At 37.3% G+C, this 15,510-nt stretch overlaps 1 protein-coding gene across 1 annotated transcript in view; it reads left to right on the top strand.

Annotated features, from left to right (window-relative positions):
• Positions 1–12,635, top strand: part of vav2 (vav 2 guanine nucleotide exchange factor) — a 231,250-nt gene extending 218,615 nt beyond the window's left edge. Inside the window, exon 27 of the mRNA XM_073824153.1 lies at positions 12,225–12,635. Coding sequence (XP_073680254.1) covers positions 12,225–12,238 — 14 coding nt within the window. The 3' untranslated portion in view covers positions 12,239–12,635. The remainder of the gene's footprint in view (positions 1–12,224) is intronic.
• The last annotated feature ends 2,875 nt before the right edge of the window (positions 12,636–15,510 follow it).

Below are 15,510 nucleotides of genomic sequence, written 5' to 3'. Positions count from 1 at the left end.
AACAACACAGTATTAATAAACAAGCGTATGTGAATTTTTGAATGGGATGGAAAGTATTTTCTCTTGTGGACTATAGGTAAACATATTTTGTGAAATATCTAATTCAGGTCAGCACTAAAAAAAAAAATAACATGCATTTTGTATGATCTCTCCTTTTTTGGTAAAATAATTACAATTTTGTATATTCTGCAGGGTGTATAAAATCTTTTGACCTTGACTGTATGTTTAGAATCGCCACTAGGTGGCGCCACGTTACTTGCTTTTATCATGACAGAAAGCACCTGATTTGATTTTGAACGGTCAGACTGATCCTACACACATAAGGACGTGTGACCATCTGTGCGTGATCTCACCTCTGTTCTGCTCATCACAATCAATTCCACCGCAATTAATCTGTTTACCAACTAATGCAGCATCTATTGTCAAAGGGAGAAATAAACAGCATTTCTTCATCTTGGTTTCGTAAGAATAAAAAGATCTACAGCAAAGGCAGAAAGGAACAAAGAGTCATCTTTATGTGATTAGTCTTGTATGAGGATGTTCATTAGCATTGGCACATCCAATTAAAAGAGATCTCCTTGAGAACAGCTTGTGTCATGCCCAACTAGATTTCTTTTTCTAATTACAAGAGTGAATACAGCTAGGTAGAGGTTTATTAGATGATTCAACAGCAGTTTTTCAAACATGAGATTTTCTTGACACTGTTGTGTCTTTATTAAAATGAAAAATGAGTTACTGAAACACAGTAGTTATAATTTATTTAGAAAGGTTATATTGACCTACTAAGATTTTGCTTATATCTACATTGTGTGTATATATATATATATATATGTTTTGCTATTTCATTAAACAGTTATATAACAATTACATTTTTAACAATATTTCAAGTGTAATTTATGAGATTTGTTGTATTTTTAATCCAGATTTTCTTTATACAAGGCAAAAAGTTGATCATACGGATTTCAAAGTTAAGGATTCATTAGTTTAAATATACATAGAACCGAAAACTATCCTAACATCTTAGTTGATAATTTAGCATACTTTATTTTTGACAAAACATCCCATGTTTCGGTAGTGACTACGCATTTTCAGTAGTGACAGTAATGCTTTAGTAGCGACCACATCACATTTTAACTTGTATACGAAAACACTACTAAAACATAGTAAGATACAAAAAATTTCCATAACTATACTAAAATGTTGTTTATTTCTCCCAAATATGACAATCGTGTGTTCCCTTTTGTCACTACCGGAACAATAATAACATGTTTTGGTTGTGAATGTTTCGGTAGTGACCATTTTATGGGATAACAACCCCCCCCCCCCCCCAAAAAAAAAACCAAAGATGTTACTACCAAAACTTTACCAAATGTTTCAGTCATAACTGTTTTGTTAGTGACAATTTTTGATACTTTTGAACCTAGCTCAAACATGCTAATCAGCACATGATTAGCTAGCACAGTTCTGAACAGTTGTACACATATAAAAACTAAATGTTATGGAATAACTCCCAAAAAAGTGTGCTCAAATATAGAAAAAAGGTGATTTTTCAGACTTTTGAACACATTTATCTCAAAATGATGGGGCCTATCTACTCACAGCTGAGAGAGAGACACTTGAATATTTCCTGATCATAAATGTGGGGGTGCTGTTAAATCAGTATCAGCCAATTGACTAAAACATACAGTTTACAGCAATTCTGTAGAATATTTTGTACTTTAATTGTGGAATATTGACCCATCATAAAAAAGCAGAACGTTTAGTGGAGGGCGCTGCTGTTTTGCGCACTGTTCGATGGCATAAATGTCGCTTTACACTTTATTGTAATGTTTTTTAGTGTTAATGCTTTAAATAACTAATGTCGATCTGTGTTTATCACCATACTCAAGTCTCCCAATCGTTTTCGCCGCATATCCTCATCCGTCCCATGTTTTAGGGATTTACTCGCGTCACTGAAGCAGTGGAGCTCAGCTCATCTCATGCTGCTGCTGCTGCTGCTGCTGCTTCTATCGTCTCACACTCATGGATCATCATATCCAGACAGGTACTGTGGAATGCTGTCCCCCTCTGAATCCGTGTCAACATCGCGCTTGTGTTTGTCGGGTAAGTCTTTAAACTGCTTATTCGCGCCATGATGAACGTGTTAATGTGAACCAAGGGAAGTGTCATATACTAGTTTGACCTGCTTTTTGGCGGTAATGTGTTTTGCGCATTATTTGAAAATCATTTGTCTCTAGTCATAACGGGTTTAAATGGTTCGCTTTCGACGTAAATGAAGGTGCGTTATACGCGCGATTTTTCAAGAGGTAATCGCGTAATTTAAACGGTTTTCACAATATAAATAAAAAGTAAGAGCAAACCGACACTCTTTACAAATAAGCTCAAACAAATCAGTCAGTGGCGGTGTTTTAAAACCTAGTGAGCTGTCTGCTTGAGGGACATTCACAGAGAAGAGGACACGTTCTGTCAGCATTATTTTTTTTATATTATTCTCTATACACACACGTGTCGTTGCGTCGCCTCTCAAATCATAAGAGTGGTGTTTCCAGTAGTTCAACTTTCAAAAACGAGTCTTGAGACTCGGTCAGTTCCACTCTGTAACGCTACGGAAGTATGGTTTTAAAAGCAAAAACGCGCCCTGAATGAACGCGTTTTGGACAGCATGTTTGGTTATCATAGGCATGCCTCAAAATGCTGTCTAGATGAGCATTGGTTATTCGTCCTCATGTTATAAATATTTTGTGCTTACAATAAAAGTCAAAAGCATCCAAAATCTAAAAACAAATATCTTCTACTCCTAGTCGTATTATTACTATTATAAATGAGCTTTAGTCCGAGTGTGTAAATGGGTATTAAAATGTAACAAATATTTCTGTAGTAGTTTTCTGGCGTAATTTAATTAAAAATGCAAATTCTTTATAGAGAGTATCAGTCATGATATTGATAATGTATTCTCTTCTTTTGAAAATAGTTTAAAAATTTCAGTAAATAAAAATAGGTCTGTCAATTTAACACAAATATTTTCCTGGTAATATTCTAATAATCTTTGTTTCTGGTAGCCATTGACTTCCAATGACTACCCACAGCTGATTGGTTACCAACATTCTTCAAAATATCATCTTTTGTGTTCAACAGAAGAAAGAAACACAAAGGTTTGGAACAAATGATCATAGACTTTTCATTTCTGAGTGAACTATCTCTTTAATAAATCCACCACCTTATACCGCCACCAAAACAAAGCATGTTTAGAAGAGGATGCCGGTTATCGCAGAACAATAGTGATATGATGTGGCATTTTGATGCAGTCCGTAACGCTACATTTAATGTCACGCTTTGCCCTTTCCTCACTTTGTTTGCCATTTGCTTTACGTCTATCTTTCTGTTATTCCCTCTTTCTAAATGTCAGGGCTCCATTACTGATTGCAGTAGTTTCCCTGATGATGGTGACAGCAGGGCTGTGTTAACTTTTTTTGCACATTGCTCTGGTGCTCCAGAGGTTTAAAGGTTGTGCCACACAATTGTGGCACAAGTATAAAAAGTCTGTCACCATCTCTGACAACAACCAAGTATTGGAGTTCATTCATCACTTACAGAATTATTTCACTTCCAGAATAAAAAAATTCTGATAATTTCCTCACCCCCATGTCATCCGAGATGTTCATGTCTGTTCATGTTAAAGGTTCATATTGCAAGGTGCATATGCATAAGGTTGAGCAAGTGCAAGACAAGAATTTGTGGTTAAAAAGTATATAAATTGTAAAAAAAAAAAAAAAAAAAAAAGGTTAAATGACCAATCATTTTGCTAGATATACCCTTATCCCTTAGCTGGGATTGTGTAGAGTACTTTGAAGCTGCACTGAAACTGTAATTTGCACCTTCAACCTGTTGGCTCCCATTGAAGTCCACTATATGGAGAAAAATCCTTGAATGTTTTCCTTTACTTTCTTTTTGAGTGAAGAAAAAAAAAAACATGAACATCTTGGATGACATGGGGGTGAGGAAATTATCAGGACATTTATTCTGGAAGGGAATTAATCCTTTAAACGTGCCATTCATGTTAAATACAGTTTAGAAAAAAAAAAACGCATTTTTTATATACTGACAACATTTAGTAGTCTGTGTAAATGTATCTAGAATTAAATAATGACTTTGAATGGCTAGTAAATTTCACAAATAATTAACATTTACATGATTACCGAGGTTCAAGCACTTTAAGGCATTTCAGCACATAAGAAAAAAGACATTACATATTATTTAGGAAGCATGTAACCACCTAAATCAATGATTTAAAAAAGCATTTTTGTCAAATACAGGTAATTTGCCACATAAATATGATGTTTATTATTGTTTATGACTGTTATAGCGCCAGCAGTGGTCTGATCTCCCAAAAACTTTGCATGCTTGTTTAGAATCACCTGTCGCATGTTCTCACCAGGTTTGGTGAAGTTTTGAGTTTTCCTTTAATCTTTTTTGGCTTTTTGGTATATTTGGACAAATCCCTTTTCTAAACGACCCCGTCATAGCTTCCCAAAGGGTAAATTTTTAATGTTTTTTTTTAACAATTATTGACCTAGAGAGTTCAGAGAATTGTACTGCAGTGTTTTTTTCCCAAACCTAGGACTAGTTTGCAAAACTAGGTTTTTTACATCATCTCAATCATTTAACTAATAGTTTTTTGATTGACAGCAGTGGTTCTTGATGCAAAGTTGTTCGGAATGAGGTCTATTGTATAATACAAATATTGTGTGTATGTGTGAAAGACAGCACAATATACAATCGTTTACACCCGTGAAAAATGCGATATCGCCCCCCTAGTTGCCGATTTCTTTTAAATTTCTCACAGACTTTTAGGACCTTAAGTCAATCAGGCCCACCGAGTTTTGTTCTGATCGCCCGTAACCTTGTTAATGTCCTTATAGACGCTTGTGTCACTTTGGACCCAACGGTTGCGTACTTATGGCTGTTTATGTTTTTTCCCTCTTATAGCGCCACCAAGTGGCCAAGCTCTGCAACTTTTTTGTGTGACCTCAGGTTCAGCTCTTACATGTGTGTTGTGAGTTTGGTGAAGATATCTCATTCTGTTTAAAAGTTATAGCCGTTTTAGTAAAAGTGGCCTTGCCCCTTTTAAACATTTCGCCATCCATTTGCACTGTTGTGTTGTCCTAGGACTAGTACGCAAAAGTAGGTTTTTAAAAAAAATCTCGCAAGGTTGACAAATCAGCGTTTTGTCTGGCATGAGCCAAAGATTCCAATGACATAAGACAGTTGAGCCTGCGTCGAACCATTTGGGTGTTATGAGCGATTTCATACCTTTAATCGCTGTAGCACCCCCTGTGAAGCAGATTAGGGTGAGCCTTGGTGACATTGTAGACGGTGTGAGTACTACCATCCCTCCAAGTCTCTACGACTTACGGTTTGTTCTGCCCGATCAGTTTTACATAGAGATTGCTGATTCTTGGCCACTGTAATTACAATAGGGTTTCAGCGCTATGCACTTGAACCCCTAATTATGAAGTAGCACATTGAATTAAACATGAAATAGAATCCCTATAATGTTAATTATTGTAAGCAATTAAATGATGTGCAACTTACAAATGAATAATTATGAGTGTTTTTTATGCTTATATTCACATACTGTAATATGCACACAATAGCTGTCATTTCAGAACCTTGAAAGCTTCGGTGCATATGAGAAGGAGCAATATTTTTGTAGTATATATGTACGTCACACTGTACATCCCTGGACAGAGCTTTCTGCTCAGATGGTTGAGGGTGCTAACGGCTGTGAACTTCTCATGAGCCCAGAGTCCTTGCATGTGGCCGCTACTTGCCAATCGCCACGTCTGTTCAGATGTTGTGTGCTATGAGAGGAGAAATCAGGGAGCAGGCCTGGCGCAGGGTGACTGACTCATTGAAAATCATCTCAGATGGATGGCTACCCAGTCATGCATTGAACTCTGAATGAGCTCTGTGCCACTCTGGCTCTGGCTCATGGCTGAATCTGATGGCAGTGCTAAATCCCAGCAGTCAGGACGCTATGATGGAATAGACATTGAATGCACTGGAATGGTGTTGGCACAGGTGCCCCCAGATTTGCAGCAGTTGGTGAGCTAGTTAATGAGTTGGGTTCATGAGTTCATGTTTTTCATCAATTTATCATGTTCCCGTGCATGCCTTTCTAACACCAGCTGTTAAAGTGCATAGTGCGACTTACCGTATGCATCTCCCTGACTTATTACTGAATGCCCGGATGAGTAGTCTGTTGCTAACTGCTTTAAGTAAGCAGTACTCCATTCATTTTCACAGATGCAGAAGAGTTCACTAAGTCATGTTGCTTTCTAATGCTGAATGTATTACCCGTAATTCAGCAAAATTGAAAATAACTGGAGCTCCTTTTCGCCCTAAGTGGTTAAATCAAGGATTTCAGTTAATGACGAGCCAAACACAAGCTCATTCAAACAAAGCACTAATGAGACGCATATGGTGCTAAAATGTCAGGATGACTGAAATAAGTTCTTTTCACCGTGACCTCAAACAGCGCAGGAGAAATTATTAGAACAGCTCTCAGATTTACAATAGACAACCCCCACCTCTACAAGCTATAATAACAATCAAGGGAAAACACGCCTCGTGAGGTGCAAAAATACTGACGTTTTATATTATACACTATGGCTGTGCTGTATGTCACAGTAAAAACAGGGTTCAACTGAATGGCTACATAGGAAGACGTTGCACGCTAAATGTGTTGCATGCATTATTATGAAGCTCTATTTGATATCTCATGTACACACCACCATGCCCATGGCAGTTTCCATCTGGCTTTGGAGAGCTGCCGTTCTGGGTAGCAATCTGTGTGTATTTGTGCTCCCCCACAATGAAGGGGACATCTATTTCCCATTCTGCAGCTTGACGCTGAATTGAGTTGGGATGTCATTCATGGCTATAGACAGCACCTACTCTAGAATGCATGTAATTGCCATAAATCTATCTATCTATCTATCTATCTATAAACACACGACTATATATTATCTTCAGTACCTACACAAAGCTATCTAATTGGAAATTATGATTAGATAGATGACTACCTATAAACACAACTTTCTATCTATAAACACATAACTATCTATTATGTTTACTATCTACACACAACTAATTGGAAATTATGATTAGATAGATGACTACCCATATCTATCATCTGTCGATCTATCATCTGTCTATAAACACATCACTATTTATCTTTAATCAGATGACTATATCTGTCTATAAACACACAACTATCTATCTGTCAATCTATCTATCTATAAGCAGATGACTGTCTGTCTATCTATAATCAGACAACTATCTATCTATCTATCTATCTATCTATAAATAGACAATTATCTATCTGTATATGCAACTATAACCTCATGACTATCTATCATCTATACACAGAGTATCTGTATCTATCTATCTATCTATCTATAAACAAATGACTATCTATAAACGCACAACTATCTATAAACACAACTATATCTATGAACATGACTTTCTATCTGTAAACAGACCACTATCTATCTGTCTGTCTATAAACATGACTATCTATCTATCTATCTATCTATCTATCTATCTATCTATCTATCTATAAATAGACAATTATCTATCTGTCTATGCAACTATAAGCTCATGACTATATCTATCATCTATACACAGAGTATCCGTATCTATCTATCTATCTATCTATCTATCTATCTATCTATCTATCTATCTATCTATCTATCTATCTATCTATCTATCTATCTATCTATCTATCTATCTATCTATCTATCTATCTATCAACTCATTAAATTTCTATCATTTATATATCCATCTGTCTATAAACACACAACTACCTATCTATCAACAGACGACTATTTATCTCTATCTATATTTGTATCTACCCAAAAAAGACAAAAATTTAAAACAAAGTGGTATTATTTAAATGGGACAACAGTGTTTTGGTCTGCAACCCTAGATGTGTGTCTTGAGGGAGAATTGATATGACCTAATGTCTGCTGTGTGAATCATCAGACTAATGAAAAAATACATTTGTAATGCCAGCAGTCGTGTTTTATCCATTTGATTTTCCAGCACCCCGACACAGTGCTGCCCTTTTTGATGAGTGCGTTTTGCATTGTAAAGTCGCTCCCCACTTAATTTGTTTGATTCCAGCAAACAAACTCTTATGATAAAGGAGGTTAGCACTAAAGTGCTCTTTCATATTTAGCGGCTCACTGCAGTTTTAGGTATATTAATAAATGAGAGTCACCTCAGCCAGGAGACCCTCAGGAGGTTTGCAGAGTTATTGTGGAAGCCACCCACCACTTGCAACGAAATGAGTTCAGGACACACTGGCAGCACACACACGTACACACTTCCGCTCAAATGACACCCAGAATAGTACTGCTGCTATTCTCTCGAAGCATCTCGGTTTTAATATGTTGGCTGGCAGTGTGTGTGAGGCATGTCGAGGGTGGGTTTATGGGGAAAAGTCATTGTGCATGGTTGACAAGCACTTTTGTAACAGACTCTTTATGGGGCCTGTGTAATTACACACTGTACGTTACACTCGCCCCTGACAGCTTTTTAGCATGACCCCCCCCCCCCTTCCCTTGCTCTTTCTCCTTGTCTAGAAATAAGACCTCCGGCATCCCACCATTATTTCCCTACAGCGAGGCAGCGAAGTCTCCTCGTAGCATTGTAAACACACACAGCCCTCCCTTTACAGCTGTGCTGGATCGGAGGACAGGCAGGTGATTCATGGTTCGTCTCAAAATTGATCTCTGATGATTAAAGGAAAGGTAAAGCTCTGTTGTTGTGGATGGAAGTAAATTAAATAAAAGCTGCACATGTTGAAGCTTCTGAGATTTAGTTGTGTCACAAACAGCAGATATTGGCGAGTCTTCACCCCTACTGTTGGGACCTCACTGTTTTTCTCCTTCCTTGTGTGACTGGACAGAAGGTTGACTCGGTTTAGTTGTGGAAGAGTGCTCTAATCTTCTCAATGTCCCCTTTTAGACACACTTTTAATTGAGATGGGTTCGCTCGGGCATGAAGGGAAGCATGAGCTTTGTGTGTGTTTGTTTTTGTGCATTTAAAGGGAGAGTTCACCAGAAAAATCTCTTGCATTTACTTGCTCTTTTTTCATTCCAAATCTATATTCCAAAGAAGCCTCTCTATGCTTTTCTCCAATTCAACAGAAGCTTACAGTGACCAGGGCAAATATGCATTATTGGATATTTGTGCATGAATGCTTATTTCTTCTCTTTTTACATTTAGATTACCTTTGCCATCAATAATTTATTAACACTGTTAAATAGGGCTGGGAATTGACAGAAATTTCACAATTTGATTTTAGGGAACAGTGTTCATTCTGTAATAGAAAAAAACTAATGCTGTAAACTATAAATGGAGTCATTTCATGTATTATAATAGGCCTAATAACTTTATAAAATTATCTTTTTAATGACGTAATTTTGTTTCTACTCCAAAATTGTTTTTTTTTTAATATATAAACATTTAATCAGTAGCTGTCATAAAAACTTTTTTCAGATTTATTTAAACGGTCACACTTTACAGTAGGATGTCATTTGTTAACATTAGCTAATGTAGAACATAAACGAACAATGAACAGTACATTTATTACACTATTTAATGACCTTTGTTAATGTTAGTTAATAAAAAAACAGTCGTTCATTGTTCGTTAGTTCACAGTCATTGACTAATGTTAACAAACACAATTTGTGATTTTAATAACGCATTAGTAAATGCTAAAATCAACATTAACTATTAATTAATAAATGCTCTAGAAGTATTGTTCATTCTTAGTTCATGTTAACTGATGTAGTTAATAATGTTAACTAATGAACCTCATTGTAGCCTAAAGTGCTACCATTCAAACTTACACATCAAATAGTGAAGAACAGGTTAAGTAAAAATAAAATGACTATGTAATATAGCCTAGTGAATATACTGAAATATTCATCTCTAGGGTTCATTTTTTTCTAGAAAACTATGGAGTTATGGTCATTTAATGGCTTTTCTGAGGTAAATGTTATGTGAGATTTTGTTTACATGCTGTTTTACTAACATCTTTCAGCAGGTGAAACTCTCATTAAGCAATTACATGAGGCATGATACATTTAGGGAATTTATGTTATGTAATGTATCGTTCAGCTTACCTTTTAATGTTCATTTATGCATACTTCGTGCTGTAACAGGAAAGAGAATATCATCAGTTCGGTGCGTTTCACTTTGCCTCACGTACTGATGCAGCTACGGCGATCAGTCACGCCACATTAAAGAGTGTCAGTTATCATAACATATCAAAACATAACTAATTATCAGCTTATCGGTTTTGGGCAGAATTTTAAATATTTGTCTTGTTATTTCCTCTCTGTTGTAGCTTTTAAAGGGATAGTTCACCCAAAAATGAAAATTCTGTCATTACTCACCCTCATGTTGTTCCAAACCCATAAGACCTTTGTTCATCTTTGGAACATAAATTAAGATATTTTTGATGAAATCTGACAGCTTTCTGCCCCTGCATACACAGCAATGGAACTGATACGTTCAGGGCCCAAATAAGTAGTAAAAACATTGTTAAAGCTACAAAAATACTTTTTGTGCACAAAGAACAAAAATAACAGCTTTATTCAACCATTTTAAGAGTACCACCATGCATCCATATGTGACCGTGGACCACAAAACCAGTCATTTGGGTCAATTTTTGATTTATACATCATCTGAGAGAGGAATAAGCTTTCCTTTGATGTATGGTTTGTTAGGATAGGATTTTTTTATTGGGCCGAGATGCAACTATTTGAAAATCTGAAATCTGCCTTTTAAAGTTGTTCTAAATGCATATTACTAATCAAAAATTAAGTTTTGATATATTTATGAAAAGTTTATTTTATAGAATTTATAGAAAGTTTACAAAATATCTTCATGAAACATGATCTTTACTTAATATCCTAATGATTTTTGGCATAATAGAAAAATTGATCATTTTGATCCATACAATGTGTTTTTGGCTATTGCTACAAATATATCTGGTTTTGTGGTCCAGGGTCACAAACTGTATGGTGTTGCTGAAGCAGGAGCCGGCATTCTGACATTGAACGTCCATCTCTCTTAGTTCATCGCCTGTACTCTCTAGTTTAAATAAGGCTGGGCAAGTCATCCTCTCTGTTGAAATCTTCAGACATGTTTACGTACAGCGTGTCTTCTGCTTCTTCTTCTACATGTTTCTTTGTTAGAATGCCTGCTCCTGCATCAACAGCATGCATCATGGCTTTAAAAGTTTGTTGTGTTGCTGTCTGTGCAGGGTCCGAAAGCTCTCGCACTTCATCAAAAATATCTTAATTTGTGTTCCAAAGGTCTTACAGGTTTGGAACAACATGAGGGTGAGTAATTAATGACAGACCTATCATTTTTGGGTGAACTATCCCTTTAAGTTTCTGACGCTCTCGCTGAAGTTTGACACAAATCAGGTGTCGCTGAAGAGCCGAGATTTCACAGAGGGGGGCCCCACGCAATAAATAAGTAGAAGTGTTAGGAATGACATTAGGGTGAGTAAACGATGACAGAATTGTCATAACTTTAACCACCAAATTATTCAGATATAATATTTAGTTTAAAGTGAAGGGGATGAATTATTCACATAACTGTATGTGTGTAAACATGCTTGTGGAGGAGGAGTCCCTCTTCAGAGACACTCACAGTTCTGTGGCCCTCTCTACACAGCTGAACTGTGGAGGAGTGGGTCTGCTAGGACTTCCCACTACAATCTATGAGCTACACAGAAGAGAAATCATTTACTGCCTCAACACATCCACTCGTATGTGATTTGTTATTTTACCAGGACTGACTTGAGACTTGAGTTTTTGTTCTCAGGTAGAGCTTAAGCATGTAGTCTTCTTTATGCAATGCCAGATCCATTGTGCATTCAGACCGGAGTTTTAGAGACAGAGCGAAACCAGGCAGAGACTTGTGAAGGCTTCATTGAGCACACCGGGAAATAAATGAGATTTTAAGGCAGTTCCTTTCTCACGCCACTGACTCCTCAGTGAATAATGCCACTGAGCTTCCAACACCTATAATAGAAAAATGGAACAGAATCAAAAAAGCTGAGGACATCTTCCTGCAGATTTGATGAAACACAGTATAGTGATACCTGTTTTAAAATCCTCATTCTCTCTTCCACATAGGAAAGGAAGCCTAAGATGAATGCTGGCGACGGCATTCAAGACCTCATCCGAAAGAACCTCTCAGAACAACGTTGAGCCAATGAAAGAAGACGTCCAGCAGTGAACGACAGCAATTTTGTACAGTTGTTACCTCTTAAGACCAAAAAATAATAATCAGGCTTCACCTTGATCCATTTTCTCACAGTGTGTGTCCTTGATCTGTGAACATAAGAGATGTGAAAAGTAGGACGCACTTGTTCACACAAGATCAGACGATCAGGAGGACCCCTGGGTGACAAATAATGACAGCAGAGTGATGGTGACATCAACGAGCAAGAGCCGAGCTTTGAAGCACTGAGCCTCACAGGTCACACATCAGAGCGGTGTCTTCTGAGGCTGACAGCTGGTCTGAAGGAGGGAGGCCTCTGTCTCTGTGTCAGCGATGCAGCTATGTGACCGTGAAGACTCCATTTCCACTACGGGACTGTCCACCGCCGCACTGGTGGCCATAGTGTGTAACATCCTGGTAGCTGTGCTCATACTGGTTCTGATATTGATCCTCTGCAAAGCATGCAAGGTTCCCTCCAGCCAGGAGAGCGTCCCAGTGCTGACTCTAGAGAACGCACATCAGAGGAACGAGCAGAGGTACTTGCTGACGGCCTGAAGAGGGAACACTGTATACATTTTGTACTGTCTGTGGATTGGGCGACATGGCTTGTTATGAATTAGTAGTGTTTTAAACATGAATTTGTTGAAGTTTCTATTCATGGAGGTCTGCGTAACTGAGGCGTCATGTTTAGGACGTGGAATGAGTTGGCTGAGTGTGGGCTGCTGGGACTGTACAGTACCTGAGCTCTCTTATATCGTACCACTCAGCCGAAGAGTTTTATGTAAAGGTAAAGAGACTCTCAATGCTCTCTTTAGAGTCATTCAGTAGTGCCTGACGGTGTCAGTGAAACCCCACACCTGCAGCTAACCAGCTAGCAGTCAGTGTTATGCTAATTAGCACGCAAACAAATAAAAGCTCAAGAGCAGGAATTAAATTTTAATAAGAGCTGCTTTGTGTCTGAAAGAGGAATTTTAATACGAAATGTTGCATGTTTTATTGTGGTTGCTTGCTTGTGTAATGGGCCAGAGGGATTGGTACACCAATTTGCTAGCATCTTTTCTTGAGAATATCAGAGGAAATTAAATGGTAGATAAAGATTATGAACGTTTAATAAATACATTGAAATATCCATAAAAATTGTAGTGTTTTTTTTTTAACATCTTGTAAAGTTACGGCATACCTTATAGGCATGCTGTAGGACTATTTTTGACTGCTCTCGCATTTCTGAACAACAGTTTAAATACAGGACCACAAGATATATATATATATATATATATATATAAGATATATATAAAAATATATATACAGTCAAGCCCGAAAATTATTTATACCCCTGGCAAATTCTGACTTAAAGATACTTTTATTCAACCAGCAATATGACCGGAAATGACAGGCTTCTCCCAAAAGATAATAAGATGATGTACAAGAGGCATCATTGTAGAAAAAAACATTTCTCAGCTTTTATACATATCTAAATGTTTTGAAGTTCCAGTGGCTACAGTGCAAAGTATTATTAAAAAATACAAGACGTTCCGCACTCTGAAAAATCTCAGAGGACGTGGTCAGAAGCCAAAAGTGACACCTGTGCTGGCCAGGAGGATAGTGAGGAAGGTAAAAAAGAATCCAAGGATCACCACCAAGGCCATCCTAAAGAATCTGGGCTCTGCTGGTGGCAACATCTCAAAGCAGACAGTCCAATGGACACTGCACACCGCTGGGTTCCACGGACGCAGACCAAGGAGGACACCACTTCTCCAGATAAGGCTCACAAAAGCACGCTTGGCCTTTGCAAATGCTCATCTGGACAAAGAAGAAGACTTCTGGTCTTCTGTTTTATGGTCAGATGAAACAAAAGTTTAATTGTTTGGCCACAATGATGTAGCCTTCATTTGGCGTAAAAAAAGAAGTCTTCAACCCTAAGAACACCATCCCCATTGTCAAAAAACCTAATGTTTTGGGGGTGTTTTTCAGCCGGTGGACCAGGAAACCTAATCACAGTAAGGCACCATAAAAAGGAGCAATACATAAATTCTCAACAACAACATCAGGCAGTCTGCAGAGAAACTGCACCAGTGGACATTTCAGCACGACAACGACCCAAAACACACAGCAAAAGTGGTGAAGAAATTGTTAGCAGACAAAAACATTAACGTTTTGCAGTGGCCCAGCCAGACTCCTGACTTAAATCCAATTGAGAATCTGTGGAGGGAGCTAAAGATCAGGGTGATGGCAAGGAGACCTTCCAACCTGAAAGAGTTGGAGCTCATTGCTAAAGATGAATGGGCAAAAATACCAGTGGAGACATGCAAAAAGCTGGTCAGCAATTATAGGATGTCGTTTGATTGCTGTAATAGCCAATAAGGCTTTTCTATTGATTATTAAATATGAATAATTTTGGACATGCCACTTTTTGTTTAAATGTAAATAAAAGATGAGTAATATTTTTTTTCCACAATGACGCCTCTTGCACATCGTCCTATTATCTTCTGGGAGAAGCCTGTGTCATTTCTAATAAAAAAAAAAAGAAAACTTGCTGGTTGAATAAAAGTAACTTTAAGTCAGAATTTGCCAGGGGTAAGAATAATTTCAGGCTTGATTGTATATGTAGCTTTTGAGATGTCAAAAAATGTATCCAAGTAAAATAATGGTAAATCTTTTTCTACCTTTAATGTAATATTGAAATGATCAAAAATGATCATTATTTAAAGGAACAGTTCACCCAAAAATTTAAATTCTGTCTTTAATTACTCACCCTCATGTCGTTCCAAACCTGTAAGACCGACGTTTATCTTCAGAACACAAATTATGATATTTTTCATGAAATTCGAGAGTTTTCTGACCCTGCATAGCCAGCAACACAACAACCACGTTCAAGACCCAGAAACGTAGTATGGACATTGATAAAATAGTCCATGTGACAAAAGTAGTTCAACCTTAAATTTATACAGCTACGACATCTCAACAATGTCCTTACTACTTTTCTGGGCCTTGAACGTTTCAGTTGTGTTGCTGACTACTGAGGATCAAAAAACAGTCAGATTTCACCAAAAATATCTTAATTTGTTTCCCGAAGATGAACGAAGGGTTTGGAAAGACATGAGGGCGAGTAATTAATAACAGAATTTAATTTTTTTTTGTGAACTATCCCTTTAAGGTATGCTGATCAACCCTGAATAAAAAAACAGCTCTTTCTGTAGG

The sequence above is a fragment of the Garra rufa genome, chromosome 19, assembly GCF_049309525.1.
Source record: "Garra rufa chromosome 19, GarRuf1.0, whole genome shotgun sequence".
NCBI lineage: Eukaryota > Metazoa > Chordata > Actinopteri > Cypriniformes > Cyprinidae > Garra > Garra rufa.
The sequence above is the reverse complement of the archived record's forward strand: the minus strand, read 5'-3'. Positions and strand labels throughout refer to the sequence as shown.